The sequence below is a fragment of the Cylas formicarius genome, unplaced genomic scaffold (assembly GCF_029955315.1).
Source record: "Cylas formicarius isolate icCylForm1 unplaced genomic scaffold, icCylForm1.1 PGA_scaffold_2__14_contigs__length_35257938, whole genome shotgun sequence".
In the NCBI taxonomy this organism is placed as follows: Eukaryota; Metazoa; Arthropoda; class Insecta; order Coleoptera; family Brentidae; genus Cylas; species Cylas formicarius.
In genome coordinates, this window is record NW_026844319.1 from 15,454,563 (window position 1) to 15,471,710 (window position 17,148).

Consider the following 17,148-nt stretch of genomic DNA (forward strand, 5'->3'; position numbering starts at 1 on the left):
GCAAAATTTTCATCGTCTAGGTTGTAATATGAATTTGATAGTGCTGTTCCTGTTTTCATACTTGAACTAATTTCCTGAACGAGGCGGATAACTGCTGGATGCTTAAAACAGGATTGCCCCCCACGGCCGAATGTCCGGACAACACAAAAAGACAAAGATTTCACTCAAAAAATCTGAGTTAAGTTTTTTTTCTTTTTTTTCCTTTAATATTTTCAAAAAAACCCTACGTGATAGAAATAAATGCATATAATTTTTGAAATGAGCCTACCAAAATTATATAAAATCAATTTTCAAAATAAAATTATATTTCAAAATGTTTAATATTCTAGATATGTGAAATTAATGCTTTAAGGATTTCACTTTTTTTATTTTGTTTTAAAAATTCATCTTTTCCACCGGATAACTTTTTTACTGTAACATAAATACAAACATGCAATGTTACCAACTTCTTCACTAGGTTAATAAAGCCCTCTGGCTGTGGTCAATATCAGGTTAAAATTAATATTGCAGAATTCTTTTTTTGTCTATATTAACTTTGGTACTGTCATTCTCATTGTTGATCAAAAATATTCTGGTTTCATGAAGCACAAGTACTGGTATCTTCGAAGGGCACTGCCAGTATTATAATGGTCCAAACACATTTCGCAGAAACTATTAAATCTCCTGACGGAAACAGAGACATATTCACTTTTCGGTATCATTTTAATAAGAATAGCAGAAGTTTCTTCTCCCATTCATTTTGATATCGGCTAACCAAAACTAACCGATTAATTCTTCACCGGATGGTGATGTGAAATGAATAGAGTGTATAGAGTTGAAATGGTAAAGAAAATCTCGGAGAGATTCTTGACCATAAGCCAAATAACAAAAGTGTTTTGGTTTTAGGTGCAAAGTGTCTAGGGCTCTCTTTTCAGATACTGACTGGTGATAATGGAAAATCCACAGCTGTTCCTGATGTTGGTTCATTTGTTACCAGAAAATGCATTCCCGATCAGCACTTTTCATTTAAGATGAGAAAATTTGATTCCAGATTCTCAGATTTTAATAAATCTGAAATTATGTTTAGGGTACTTGTGGATTCCTCCTGCGTCTGTTTTTGTTGACTCGAACTAGCTAACGTTTCGTTTTTATATATATATTTTTTTATTGTTTGAAGGGGCGGAGCTAAATGAGGGGCATAAACACCGTCTCGGAGGACTTTTTCCCATATTGGTGGCAAGTAAAGACCTGAATCGCGGTTAAGATTGTTACGTTGCTTATAAATTTCTGTAGACTCTCGGACTTTTCGTGAGTAGACGAATTGATTACATGCAAGAATTTTAGTTTTATCGAATAAAACTTTATGACCAATTTCGTGATTGTGTTTGGCAACTGCTGATGAGTTTATTCGTCTTAGTTTTAAGGCTCTTTCATATTCTTTTAGTCTAGTTGATATTTTTCGTCCGGTCTCTCCAATGTATTCTTTGCCGCATATGCATGGAATGCTGTAAACTGCTGGCATTTCAAATGGAATTTTGTCTTTGACGGATAGAAGATGTTGAGAGATTTTTGGGCAAGTGATAAGTGACGTTATATTTCTTTAAAACTTTTAATATGTGGTCAGCAATGTTTTGAATGTAATGAAGGACAACAGTGCCAAGTGTGGGATTGCTTTCGATTTCATTGCTATTAGAAGATTGTGATGACGAAGCTTCAATAGCAGATTTAATATTGCGTCCCATACATGACGTAGGATCTTTCTCTAAGTTGTAAGAATATCTTTTTTTTTTGCTGATATTTAGTTGTATTCATTATTACCATAGCATTTCCTTACTAGGTCGGGATTAGATTTTAGAGAATTTAGAGCAACGCGTTCAGGTTTTGAAATATTAGATCTAGGGGTATTTTTAAGGATTTTTGAGGTTTCAAATCTAATTTCATTAGCTTTGTTTGTTTCTTTTTATTTCTTGTTTACAAAGAGGTAAAACTCTCCACCCCAATCACTGGACCCAGAATTAAAATATCCGCTCTTCTCTCAAATAATTGTATTTATCTTCTTTGTGTCTAGTCTATTGTAAAGATGGCATTTATGTTATGCGTTTCTTGTTTGTTCTTGACGATCCCATAATGTAATGTATTACTTCATTGTAGACGATATACATTGATACACACCAGATCAGATTCAAAATAAAATCACTAACGTAATTTAAAACAAACCCTCTTTTTGCAGATTTTAGTAGGCGAATGCACTCGAGACGCATAAATAGTTCCGGTATTTTGACCTTTCGCACATCCAAGCGGGATATTATTGGCCCCCACAGACCAATAACAATTTTATTTTACTTCTCGGCAGTATAAATAACGTACACACGAAACCTCGTGAGCGAAAACTATGCTCGTATGGTCAGTTTTTAATTTGCTAGCGACGATAATGCGGGGGCGCGGCCTCATTACAGGCAATGACGTTTACATACCCTGCTTGTTTTAATCTCGCTAACCGACTTCGTACCCTTTTTGTCGCGGGTTAATTGTACTTTTCCTGTCCGACGGTGAATATTCTCCAGTGTGCATCCTCGTTCCTGTCACGAACACGGAAACCTGCAATATGGAACGCAAAAAGCTAAGAATTAGCGAGCAGGTTTCGGGCTCGAGGAACTCTCCCGCTGGAATCCTGCGTATCGACCTTGGTGGAAGATCTCGACCATCTGGTGAATTTAAATTTAATCAGGTACGCTCTTGAATTTCATGATATCTGTTAAATGCTTCGTTTATATTGTTATCGCAAATCGGGCATCAAATACAGAAATAAACTTTACGCTTATTTCACAGAAAATGGTAAATTCGATACAAATAACTATTTCAAAATATATATACACAGAGGGGTTGCTACAGCTTCTGCCGCATCCCACATTTCAACCGCCATTTATCTTTATTCCTCCACTCGTTTAATTGCTCTGTCCTTCATTATATTTCCTATGCCATAGGACTTCCTTTTTTCCTTCTGTTTTTGGGGGTATATTTTAGTGCTCTTTTTGGCCATCTCTCATCGTTCATTCTCTGTACGTGCCCATACCATATAAGTTTTCTAGTTTCTATTCGGTCAGTGCTCGTATGTATTCTCCCTGTTCTTGTTCGTATTTCTTCATTCCTGACGACCTCGACACTTGGCATTCTTCTCAAGAAATCCATTTCTACTGTGTCGATAACTTTCTTGTCATTCTTCGTCATTTGCCAGCATTCTGCGCCGTACGCTAAGATGGGTTCCACAACTGCTTCATATATTCTAATTTTCATACATGTTTTAATATCGTTGGAGCACAACAAGGAATTAAGCGCTTGAGTTGCTCTTCTTCCCTGCTGAGCTCTGTTTTGAATGTCTGTTTTTGAATTACCTTGTTCCGTTATGACGCTTCCCAAGTACTTATAATTTGTAGCTCTTTTTATTTTTCTAATATATAGTCCAGGATCTTCATCTTCGTGTTTTCGTCCTACTTTCATATATTCAGTCTTCTGCATATTCATATTCAATCCTCAATTCTCATAGTGTTCTTTCAGTTTTCTCGGCATGTAATCTGCGTCGTCTTTCAAAATTATTATTTTAATAAATTACTTTTGATCCTAGTTGTAAATCCGAAACTAATAAATATGCTTTGTTGTCATTTTTGATCACTTACCATCTTACTTGATATACCGGGTGGCGCACAGTCGATGGCTTATTAGAAGTATCTGACCAACGGAAAAGCAGATTTTGCTTTAAATCATACAGGGTGCTCTTTCATTTAGTTTAAATCTTCTTCTTCTTAGAATGCCTATTGATTACTTGAGTAATTTTTTTTAATCGCACAACCTGTATATCATAGGAAAGAAACTAACCCAGTTTTGTTCAACTTTTCCTGTACCTGGATATTACAGTATGTGAAATAAAAATGAATTTCCATGATTTTTACGTAATATCGAAATTTAATTTTAGTTCATTTACAACTACTCTATAACGATTCGATATCGGAAAGACATAGGCAATAAGGAAACCCGAACAAAATCTGCTATATTTCTTGAGTTAAATCTAAAAATAAAATGATATGCAGGGGATGTAAAAACTAAACAAGATGTAGCCACGTTTATATAGCAGCGGTCACACTACATACTTGAAAATATTATAGAGCACTTCCTCATTTTGCATTTTGCAAATTCTCCAAACTGCATATATTTAAGTCAAGTCTCACTAGATTAAAACGTTTTATACACTCAAAGTACTTTCAGTTTACCATAGAACTTCTGTAGTAAATGAGACAAGTGAAAATAAAAAATAAACTTACTATCAAGAAAGACTCTTTACTCTTTACGTTTATTGACAAAATCGAGCTGAGTACCACTATAAGAAAATAAATAAGTTATTATTTTAACTGTGAAGCAACTGTCGAATGACTGCAGTTGGAAAGTCCGCCATTTGGTGTAGAGAAAGACAGCAGATCAACTGGAACCTCCCAAGAGAAGTCAAGGCAGACCTGTGAAAACACCACTTTTTAATTTTTAAAAAGGGAAATTTTGCCTAAATAAAATTTTAATAGGGTTTTACGAGGATGGCAGTTCTTCTGTTGATAACTGTAAAAATTTTTTGAATTACCAAATATAAACAAATATAGTTTTTATCTAAAAAGAGCATAACCACAAAGCGCCTCCTTGGTACTATGGTAGAAAGAGAAACAGAGTAATATTGGAAAAAATATATATTTCGTTTGATTTATTTTTCTTTGTGTACGAGGCAAGAGAAGACACCAACTTCATCTTGGAGAATTTATCGACTGGTTTACCGCCAAAAATATTGAATTGGAAGGTAATTTGAAAAATTATTACATATAGCAAATTTAGAGAAAAGTTGTTTTATGAAATAAGCCGTGCTAGGCATACCAGAAAAACAAACAAACAAAGCAATTTTGCTACCTAGAGCGCCGCATCCTATGGAACTTATATTCACTACATTCACCTTCGGCTACTGTTTGGTTAAGTAATTGAGAAAATAGTCGGCAAGCAGTCTAGCATCAACAGACTCCATGTTATAATTATCCAAAGTATTATGGTTGTATAAATAATTTGGCCTTTATAAGTTTTACTATTTACAAATCTTCTGAATTCCTCCGGCGCCGATTGTACTGTACTCTGTATATGAAGGCGGAGCTAAAGGAGGACATGAACGTCGTTTCGGATAATTGATTCTGAAGAAACCATCAGGATGATTGGCAGTGACATCAGTGTGGAATCTCTTTTGATAGATCATTGTTTTCTCCGAATTTTCGTATGAATGATTAATCTTGTAAATAAGCTTCTTCGCAAAAAACATCTTGCTGCCTTCAATTCAATACCAGGGTGTCTTTTCTGAAAAATGTTCACTAACTTTTGTGTTGTTATTTTAGAAACCTATTTGACTGATTAATTTTTATAAATTTTTCCAAAATATTGCATGAGCTCTCCTCGCATTCAAAATCTCACTCTGTAAAATGACATTTTTTCTTAGACTTGAATGCTATTACTGCAAACAGCCACATCGTCGCATTCTGAAAGGTATTATCAGGTATTTCTATCATGATACATACCATTTCTGCTACTCGACTAAGAATTATTGAGAAATGCAATTTAATCCCACGACGACTTTCCTAAATGTAAATAAAATAAAATTCTTTCCTTTCTACCAGTATCCTACCAGAACACCTAAAACCTCATGAATTTTTATTGATCTACAACTTTCTGTGAGTGTCAGTGAGCAAAGTATGTCTTTCGCTCCCCGGTGGTCATAAATATGATTTTTTCTGCAATTTTGGTGTTCAATAACTTAACGAAAAACTTGTCTTGCTCGTCGCTGCGCGAAGCTACGTGATCTACAAAGAAGCCAAGCCTTGGCGTAATGCAATAGAAACACTGAGAAACCCGGTAGAGTACTAAAGGCCTGTGTGTGCAACGTGTTTCTCAAAAAAACAATCATTTCATTGGTAGAAAGACGCAGTTATTCTGTATGTTTTCCAATTGTGTCTTAATTTGTCACAGTAAATTAACAGTATTAGCGCGTTGTTTATATTCCTTGCGTGAGATGTTAGATGCAGTGTTACATTTAGGGAAAAAATTGAGAATAGTTCTATAGAAACATCTAACATCTAAGACGATCTTCAAATGAATCTAAGCTCGTTGACAGAGTACTGGAAGCCGGAAGGAATAACTAAACAAACAACAGCCTTGAGTTCGGCCAATTCTCTAAGAAGCCACCTCAAGAATGCCCAACCTTTCGGTCAGAGTGACAGGAAGAACTGAATATATGAAGTTGAAAGTTGAAGTTGAAATTAGTTTATTGTTAGCAGAATATGCTACTAGACATCAACAAATTTTAAACAAATGTACATAAAAATATAAGTATTAATAATAAATTTAACAAATAATAATAATATTAATATTAATGATAATAATAATAATAATACTTAACTACTTAACTATACATTCACAGAACCAAAGAATGTAAAATTCGTAGTATACATCCAACTCAAGTTCAGATACATGTTTTTTAATTTTTTTAGAAAAGTCTGCACATTGGGTGAGTTTTTAATATCGGAAGACAGCGCATTGAATAGTCTCAGGCCATTATTGAAAAGACTTTTTTGAATATGTGTTGTTCTGGTAAACTGAATATCGAAAGTGTTTTTAGATCTGATATGCACCTTGGAATTAAATATTCCTGTAAGTATGGGGGCAGCAATTGCTGTTGAATCTTGAAAACCAAGACAATGTTAGATATTTCAATGGCCTGGGATATAGAGAGCCAACTAAGCGATTCAAGCATAAGACGCACAGGAGTGTATCGGGAACAAGATAAAATAGTTCGCATTGCTTTGTTTTGTACGTCTGACTTGTTACAAGATATTATAAGTGAATTGCAATAAGCAAAATGTGGGTATAGTATAGTATTGAATATAAGAGGTCGAGTCCAATGGCTAAGATTTTGAGAGACCCTTCTGAGAAAACTTATCTTCTTGCCGATCTTTGCACACATGAAATCAACATGCTTGGAGAAATTAAGTTGCGAATCAAGCATTACGCCTAGATATTTCATTTAATTAGTATGCTCCACTGGCAGATTATCAATGTAGATTGGATAATTACTTTCAGGAATAATTTGCAGTTGTATTTAGTACCAAATATCATGTATTTAGTCTTCGGTACGTATAATTGTAATTTATTAATGCAAAGCCAGTTGTGTAAAAGGCTGAGTTCGAAATTTATTGTTTCAGCAAGTTCATTGAAATTCTTTCCGGATACTGATAGAAGTGCTTCATACGCGAAAAGCCTCACAAAATAGTTTTTCACAATTTGGTCAATGTCATTAATGTACAACACGAATAATAGGGGCCCTAGAACACTACCTTGCTGCTAATCTCCCATGAGACGAAGCCATTCACCAAAGATAGTCCCTAAACCACAATAGAGCAGTTTCCATCACACCATACTTCTGAAGTTTCTAGTACATAATACACGGTGAAATGGAAAAGTCTAGGTATAGACGCATGGAACATGAAGCAGAGATAAGCTAAAATGAAGATGCAAGGACCAGGAGAAAATTTAAAGAAGCAGAAGTCATGTAATCTTATTCTGTGAACTCAGCCATAAATGATACCTACCGAGTTAATATTGTTTATAAACTTCAAAATTATTTAGTATTCAGCTGAAAGTAATTGGAGATTCTTGATTTGTTGAAACGTTCAAAATTCAAAATATGTAGGTTTTATAAAACAAAATTTAATGGACCACGGTAATCACCAAAGTCCACCCAAGATAAGATAAGGCACCAGAAGATGAAGAATGATTCTATTCAACCACATTTTATGTGGGGTAAAATGCCGAGCAAATCCTCGGCAGTTACCGTGAATGTTTATGTTTTGTCGTAAGCGATATTAAACTCCTCGTCGGTCCATTTTAATTAAACAACCCTTCCGGGAAAATCAACCACAAACAATTATAGCAGCCGGCAGACATCTGAATAAAGACCGATAATATTTGCTAATTATTTTGTCGGACTCAAAGCTAATTGTGGTTGATTACTTCTTTGTCTGCGTAACGCCGTGGGATTATAGTCGACACTTCGTGATGTATGGCACCCCATAGACAGCGAATTTTCATCTTCCGATTACGCAGCGCATCGCGACAAGCACAGTCACAAACAAATTATTATTATTATTCGCACAACGACCGGCGTTAGCCTTTTGCGAGCAAATTGCATTCGCAATAGAAATAAATTTAGTGCCGTTCTTGACATTCTTAAGCCTGCCACACACGCTCGGTAGTAAGCGTTAAGATCCTTGAACTAGATGGCTTTTATTTGGTGAAAATTCATTTTTACAAGCAGCCATCTGTCACCAATAAATAAATGGTGAAAATATAAACATCGTTTGTTCTAATTTAACTTCTTAAGATTCTTGCCGAATTTTTTTATGGCGCGGCAATCGAGAAAACTCTAGCCTGCTCATACAAACTGGTGTGTGGAATTCTTACCAACTAATTCAACTTGTATTTGTATTGTATTTCTATTCAACTCATGAAGCAGTCGATGTGTTGCTTTTCCTTTCCAGCCTTTTATGTGGCGTTGGTGTGAGTCTTATTCCGTCTTGTGCTTCACTTCTCATGTCATTCCGCTTGTCGTAATTAAATATTGTGTGATTTGCAGTCTCTTCTTCTGACTCACAACCACATCTTTGGCGTAGCGATTTTTGGCGTAGCATATTCATCTTTTCTTAAATAAACTCAACGATCTATTTAACGTCATTGATGATAGAAATAATAAAATTGCTTTGCTTAGGGACTTTAATATCCATTTCCAAGAAAATGTTAAAAATTACAAAAACAAAATGAACAAGCGTCGCTTCCTGTCACGCTCTCCCATGGCCTTGAAGGTCTAATTGATGTCCCAACCAGGCAGCAAAACTGTTTGGAGAACATTTTTATAAATTTTGATTATCAGTGTGAGGTAGATGTCATTGATACTCGTTTGTCTGACCACTGTGGAGTTAAGTTTAAGATTTATTGCCCAACAAATTCAACTGACAGGGTGCACACTGTTCGCCATAGGCCTATAACTCGGTTTGGTTTACATTCCTTGATATACTCATAAGCGAAATTAACTGTGCTTTTCCCCTCAAGAATAAAACAGTTAAAAATACCAAATTAAATATCGAATGGTATACCGACGAATTACGAGAGATGCGAGACTAGCCAAACCTTCTTCGGGATATCAAAAAGCAAAATCCTAAATTTCCCGATATTGAAAATATAATAAAATCTCATAGGGCTGTTTACAGGGCGAAAATAAAGTTAAGTAAAATGTCTGCTAACTCGTTCTACATAAACAAAAGCAATAACACTTCTAAGGCAGCATGGGAGGTCATCAATAGGAAACGCAAGAGTGGATCAAATTTTCATTCACTGGATATCACTCCCGACAATTTTAATGAATATTTTTCAAACGTAGCAAATAAATTAACTTCAAATATTGCTAATACTTACAATTCGACTGAATCTATGAGGGGGCATACGGATAAGCGTTTTTCTTTCCGTGAAGTTTCATATATTGAAATGAGAGACATCCTGACCAGTTTTAAGTGTAATGATAGTAAAGACAAATATGATATAAATATCAATATTATCCATTACATTAAAGACTTAATAGTTATTCCATTGACTAAGCTGACGAACAGGTGTATAGTCGATGGTATTTTTCCTAATTCCTTGAAGTTGTCTAGAGTGATTTCAGTTTTCAAGAAGGGCGATGTAAATGATATAAATAATTATCGTCCAATATCTATTATCCCCACAATCGGTAAAATTATTGAAAAGATTATATATCAGGTTTACGCAGCTTTTGAAGGCAGAGAGTACTCTGGCACAGTCCTATGCGTCCGGCATCTTGCTCTTCTGAGCAAATTGCTGAGGTATGGTGTGGATTTCTCATCGGTTGGATTCCTTCGAAGCTATCTTCCCAACAGGAGGCAGATCGTGGTCCTGAATGGAAAATCATCACAAATTAGAGTTGTTGAACATGGAGTACCCCAAGGATCCATTATGGGCCCTCTTCTATTCTTGATCTATATAAACGATCTCCCTGAGCGTGTTGCTGACATTGTATTGTATATTGTTCGCTGATGAAACTACCTTTTCTTGTCGAAGTCATTCTGAGAACGACTTGGTGCACAGGATCTCCATCCTGTGCACCAGTCCGGGGCTAGTTAGAGGTTTCATGCTAACAAACTTAACCTCAATGAATCAAAATCACAAAAAATTATATTTTCTTTACGCGAGTCAACTTTCAACAATCCATTACATGTGAACTGTCTTGGGGTTCTGCTTGATCTGAAATTGACGTTTGAGCAACATATTATTGGTCTTTGTGAGAAGCTCTCCAGGGTGGTGTACTTGTTGCGCGGTTTGGTCAGAATGGTATATTTTTCACTCTTTCAGGGATTATTTAGCTACCCAATTTTAGTTTGGGGTCACGCGTCACATAACGAAAGAGTTTTTTCTATACAGAGACGAGCCATCAGGGCGATGACGCAGTTGAATTAGAGGGATGACGTATGAGCAAAGTTTAAAGATCTCCAAATATTAACTGTTCCATGTTATTATATCTATTCGGCATTAAAATACACTGACAGCAACCAGGATCAATATCCTCTTCATATTAATGTTTGCCACCATCTCACCAGAAATAGAAATGATATGTTGATTAACTACTCAAGAATTAAAAAGACTAGAAATTATAATAACTATTACGGACCTAAATTATTTAATCTATTGCCTCTAAGCGTTAGAGTGCTGCTGAAGAGACAATTCTCCATTAAGGTGAAATCACTTCTGCTGGATGGGGCCTATTACTCATTTGATGACTTTTTTACTAATTTTAATAATGTTTAGCGTTTTCTATGTTATGTCGCGGTGCCTTTGTAATTATACATATATGTAGATTTTTCTCAATGTTTTTTTCTGACTTGTGTAAAACCGTAGGGTTGTTAACATCAATAAATTATTATTATTATTATTATTATTATTATTATTATTATTATTATTATTATTATTATTATTATTATTATTATTATTATTATTTACCTACCCCATTGCTTTTGGATTTATTTTATATAAGTTAGGTATTACCGTCAATTTAAATGTTAATGATGAATGAAAAAATAGGCAAGCCTAGTAGAAAGCTTTAGTCCATGTCAGGACTCTGCCTTAATCTCATTTTGCTACCTCTCTGTCCCTTGTAATCCCGTTTATACTATATCAACTCTTTTATCAGTAATTTAATTGGCATAACATTAGTCACGAGCCTTGTGACGGTTTCATATTTCAATGGTAAAATTTAGCATTTTTTTTGTACGCTAGCTTTTGAAGCTTGGGGTTGTGGCAGATTTTCTTTTGTGTGACCGATTTCTTTTTGAGCCGGTAGTGCTACCCCAATAAGAGGGGGATATGTGAATTGGTCACTAATTTATGACTTCCCATACTTTTGGATCTATTTGGAGTTTGGAATGGGAATCTTCCTCAACGAGGGATTTTGAAAAGAATTGTCATTGCCCCATATTTCCAGAAAACCCTCGAATCGAGTATTGTACGTATTGTTGCTCCGTTTCCCGCAAACCTTCCACGTGGTTTTTCCTTTCACCGGAATACCAGACCAGGCTTGGTGTCTTGCAGTGTATGCTGTCTCTTGGGTACATGTTTAGTTGTGGAGTTTCCCCTATCGAGCAGCCGGCTTTCCGGACGGACTTTGCTGGGTTAACTGAGACTGCCCACCTGCGGCTGTCTCATTGAGCCATCCGGCTCAATCTCATCTTGGCTTGGTTCCCGGGATAGTGACAGACAGCTGTGTAACGTTCGGGACATCTTGAGGTTTGGGTAGCTTAAGTGGCCTGTTCTCTTCAAGAACGGTTTGCGGAACTTATAGCCTTAAATTATAGTGTCTTACATTCTTTTGCACCGCCAAAACTTGAAGGTGAGATTTGACACTCACACCTACCACCAGGTTGAAGGAAATAAATTATTGTTCGTGATTCACTTGTTTATTTCCTTTACGGGTTGGAACCTCGGGTTGATAAGTCTACCTTTTTCGAATCACGTGGCGCCTACCTACCACCTTCCGGGATTGACCGAGGTGCCCTTCACCGCCTTCCAACCTGGCTTTGGTTTAGTATATATATATATATTTTTTTCTTTTCTTCTTTATTAATTTTTCTCGGTTGTTAATGAGCTAGCCTAGGCATTGTCTTACCTCACTATTAAATTACGAATTTAATTAATTAATGCGTTTCTTTTTCACGACCCTGAGATGGAGAGGTAAGAGCCTATAGCCCAACCGCAGAAGTCGTCTTGAGGAGTGCCATCACATGAACCACGTTTCTTTATGCCCTAAGAACGTTTTCTCTGTATTTCGCTTTGATCTCGATGAGTCCACCATAAAATATTGTTTTGCTTTGCATTTCACAGCATCCTTCTCTTGCCTGTTCTCGGCAGCAATCTGTTTAACTTTACCATTTTTTCCTCCTCTCTGTTTATAACTTTGCGTCTATGTGCCCTCTGAAGTTGAGTTTGTCATCTATTGTGATGGCTAGGTAGTTGGTTCCTATTTGTGTGTCAAGTGCTTCAAAGTTTATGTGATTTCGCGTAGTATAGCCTCGCTCTTGGTTGGTTAGTTTATTTTTTTTAATTATGTCAACAAGATGGCCACATTGTTAGATATACAGACTGGAGCAATAGTGTAACAAAACAAGGTATTTCGTAAAGTTCAGATAAATTGGAATAATTTTTTTTTAACTTCGTATTTTAGTTTTTAAATTGTTCGTAAATCAGAGAGTTTGTATTTTCTAGTATTTTCTTCAGTGGTAGCTGGCAGTATCCAGGCTATAACAAGCCCATGAGAAATAAAATTTTCTTTTGCGTTGCGTTCGCAATTTCAACAAGGAACATTGTCAAGAACTGCCAGGAAGTAACTATAATTCGAAATGCTAAGGCATAGTAAGGTCAACTATCTCTCCGTCTATTCGCCACTCTCGGAACTCTCTACAGTCATCATTAATGCAATACTACGTCTAAGAAACAGAGTATGTTCTCGGTTCATACTTCTGGATTGGATTTATTTCAATCAACAAATTTAAATATTTGGGGATTAAATCTTTTATTTGACTTAGAGATTCCATTTTTTGAAATAGTTCGTTCACGAACCCGGCCCTACGACCTTCGGTTTTAGGAGTATGGCTAAACGTCAGAGTCAGTTCAATACATAATAGCGTTGCTTCATGTTACGTTGGTGCAAGTTTTACGAATTACTTTCAGTGCTTCTGCCGTCGCCGTGAAAGGCCACCTTTAGCTGAGTCAGGGCTACGCCGCCGCCACCCCAATAATAATCGTTTCGCGAGTATATACATCACGCCGTTAAGGGCGCGGTCTAATTAAGCCTCCCTAGGGCGTACAATCTTTTGTCATATTAGTGTATTGTTTTTTTATTAAAGCTTCTCGGATTACCCGCCTTAAATATACAGAGTTATTCACGGCGTTCGGCAACACAGTTCTTCTTCTTTTAGTATGTTACTTATGGTTAACTTTTGAAAATTAATAAGTATACAGATCCTCTATAGTGTTGAAAGCATCAAAGCTAGAGGGTCTAAATGAAATCCCTTTAAAATTGTTTTTTGCAATAGAGTCATATTGGAGGTGCTCAAAAATTAATTCTTACCCTTTAAGAGCCTACAACCTTTCCAACAAGCATCTAAAAGAAGGTCCTTGTGCAAATGGAAAGAGTTTGTACGGTAATCAACATGGTTTCATCAACTCAAATCTCGAGTTGAGAAGGTATTACCGGACAAAGAATGGGAGGTGGCTCGAAAACCCAGAGATGGAGCTGTCGTTATTCACAAACAACAAGAAGCAAGGTGCAACTCGTTTCCATGTTCTGCAGGGCGTGACGTTCAAACCGGTCCGCACAGTGAACTTTGACTCCGAGCCCTCTTGAGCACTCACGTCAATGAAATGACCCACAAGGCGTACACATATCTGTGGATATGCCGTTGACTTTGAGGACATAACTGATGGTAACTAATGGTGGTAAGACCACTCATTCTCTACGCTGCCCTCGTATGGTGCTCTAGGACGAGTACAAAGGTGACCAGCTCTTTGCGTCAATGGGGGCCCTCATAGGACTCGAGCTCTCGCATCTGAGAGCCCTTAGATTGCACATTCTGGGAAACAGGAAGTCCGAGACAGAGGGACACCTTATATGCTTGCATGCACCACATAGAGCAAACATCCGAGCGAGGACGACTGGCTCTGCTCCGAAGTAAATATTCTTGTGCCTCATGGGCTTGTCTGGTATACGGACGGGTCCAAAATATACTGAAACAGGAGCTGGTATATATGGCAGCAAACCTAGGGTATAGATATATGTTGCTATATGTTGCTCTTGGATCTATCAGGCAGAGGTATGTGTGATATTGGTGTGTGCTCACTAGAAACTCATAAAAGAATACTGGGACAAGCATACCTATATTTGCAGCGACAGTCGTGTGACTGTCCAGGCCTTTACATCTGTGACGGTGTAACAGTAACAGATATCTTATATTGTGCACCGAATGTGTGTTCATTTTACTATTTTAAATACACCATTGCTACATGTTTGTGTTTTTGTGCGACGTTTAAATTCACATAATAAAGTAATAAAACTTGCATGCCATTTTAATTTAGTCTACTGCCGAAATCGATAGTTCAAATGACATTACCTTTTATTATTTAAATTATACTCACTTTATTTGGATACACATTTAACTTTTCTTTATAAAAAATGAAATTGTTTTGGAATTATTTCCATCGTGAGACTTATAAATTGCAAAAGTTTCTAAAGTTCAGTAACAAATGAAATGCTAATACAAAACATAAAAATTAGTTTAACATTGGACTTTATTTTTTAATCAATCAATCATTCTTAAAACTTTCGTTTAGCGCTTAGGCCACTATGCATCTGAGAGACTTAATTTTTAATTATATAAAGTGTAGATCTCTGGTTTACGTATCATTCTTTTCTGTGTTTCAAACACGACGATTTTACTAACCCTGTGCCATTGAGCTATTCCATATTTTTTTAGCTCTTCCTTTGTGACCGTTTCCCTCAAATTTATTATTAGAAAACAATTTAGTTTGAAAGTTTTTTGGTCCATTTTTATTCCTAAGAAACGATTTCTAGATTTACCCTATTCAGGCGACTTTCTTGGCTAATCTTATTATTATTATTATTATAAACAAACCTATAAAATTAGTGACTTGGTGGCACTTAATGCCAGCTTATTGTCGTCACACCATTCTCTCAAAATTGTAACACCCTCGTTTGCGGCTTGTGATTTAGACTTTTTTTATGGTAACCCACGTAATCTGTTGTTTACCTTCGAGGTATAATTTTAACCATTTATGTGGAATTCCTTTAACCGATATTCTGGAGCTTCACGAACCGGCATAGTCATAGAAAAGTCCCAAAATTTCGGTTTTTATTATCAATTACTTCATGAATGTGACAATTTGAGCTAACACTCTTTGAGTAGACCTTCCGTTCTATTAAAGCATCCTACAAAAACTTTTGCAATGTGGGTCTGCTCTGCTTTTTGAAACTTTGAAATTTTTGGGATACATTTCCTTGGAGAAACTTAATAAGGCTTAAATCATCCTCAGATATCTCGAAAATGATTTTTTCTGGAAAATCATCGATACCGCAATTTTTTTTACATATTTTTTTCATTTCGTCTGGTGTTGTTTCAAACAGAAAAAAATTACTGTCGCGATCTATCCTTTGGGATTATTTCCCTCTTCCCAGCTTTTTCGCAATCAACCTGATCGTCAAGTTGTTAAAGTATCAGATATTTGAATTTAGTGGAAATGTTTTCGTATTTATATTTATATTTTTTATATAGTTTACATTTTTAATATTGTTGTTTATTATTTACCAAGTTTATCATTGTGTGTTCTGTTCTCGTTCTTTTGTTTTCCTTTATAACTATCTTGAAAAATTATGCAGGTCTCGTGTTTCTTTTTCTAAATGTTACCCAATCAATTTGACTTAATTCTTGTTTAAACAGAAGTATCGTACATTGTAAACGAATTGTAATTATTCTATTATTATAGGTGCCCTATATATAGCACAAATGACTAAATTAATTGAACCTAATACAACATAATTCGAAAACTTTTTCGTCGCACATGGAACTAAGTGTATTTGAATCTTTATATCTTTAATAAATGCCTAGTCTACTTTACTCTTGTTGTGACATGTAAGCGGAAAAACTAATATTTTTTTAACGCACCACGTACAATTAAGGAGAAAGTATTTCGTGTGGTGCGAAATGAACACAAAGCGGACGCAAAAAGGAATTAAAAGGGTTTCGCGGTGGGTGGGGTCACTATAGACGGCGAAGATTGAGCAAATGCGTGTCCGAAGGCTTTTCAGCTTTCTGATTAAATTATAAGCCGTTCGTTTATGCCATTTACACCCCCTTTTGTCTAAGGAATAACGAAAATGACCTCCCTCGCGCCTCTCTTCAAGGAGAATATACTCGGTCAGAATTCTCTTGACTTTCGCGCCACGTATGTGCCCTGGGGCAGTTCAATTGTTTCGTAAGATTGCAGTGGATTGCAGTGCGTTGTACGTTTTAGGGCGAGCCCACCTCTCCTCAACCCTCAATAGACCGACTCTCGGTCACCTTTGCTGAAGATTCCGTCAAAATTGATCCGAAAGGCACTACGAGTTCGAACTCTTCAGGCGCCGAGACTATGGACAAAACACCCCCGCCTATCCAGGGTGAGAAGACGAATATACAAGCTCTATATTTGTCTTTGCACATATGGTTTTAGACGGGACTCAAGCGGACTCAGATCAGGAGGACTATTCGGCCAGCGTGAATGCGATTATCCAGCGTCGGGCGTCGTCGCGGCGTTCACGACGCAGGAATCGACGTGCTAGTTCTCCTTTGGATGTGATGCCCGGTCTAGATAACGGACGAAGGAGGTCGTCTGTATTTACCACCAGTTCCGGAGAGTAAGAATTAATTAATTAGTGCTTAAAACTGAATATTAGTCCATTAGTATATTGTGACTATTTGAAACTACATA

The 17,148-nt window shown here is 36.4% G+C and overlaps 1 protein-coding gene across 1 annotated transcript in view; it reads left to right on the forward strand.

The window, feature by feature from the left end:
- The first annotated feature begins 2,572 nt into the window (after nucleotides 1-2,572).
- LOC132697896 (transmembrane channel-like protein) overlaps nucleotides 2,573-17,148 on the forward strand; it is a 43,418-nt gene continuing 28,842 nt past the window's right edge. Inside the window, exons 1-3 of the mRNA XM_060663639.1 lie at nucleotides 2,573-2,707; nucleotides 16,693-16,837; nucleotides 16,891-17,074. Of these exons, the coding sequence (XP_060519622.1) occupies nucleotides 2,585-2,707; nucleotides 16,693-16,837; nucleotides 16,891-17,074 (452 nt within the window). The 5' untranslated portion in view covers nucleotides 2,573-2,584. The remainder of the gene's footprint in view (nucleotides 2,708-16,692; nucleotides 16,838-16,890; nucleotides 17,075-17,148) is intronic.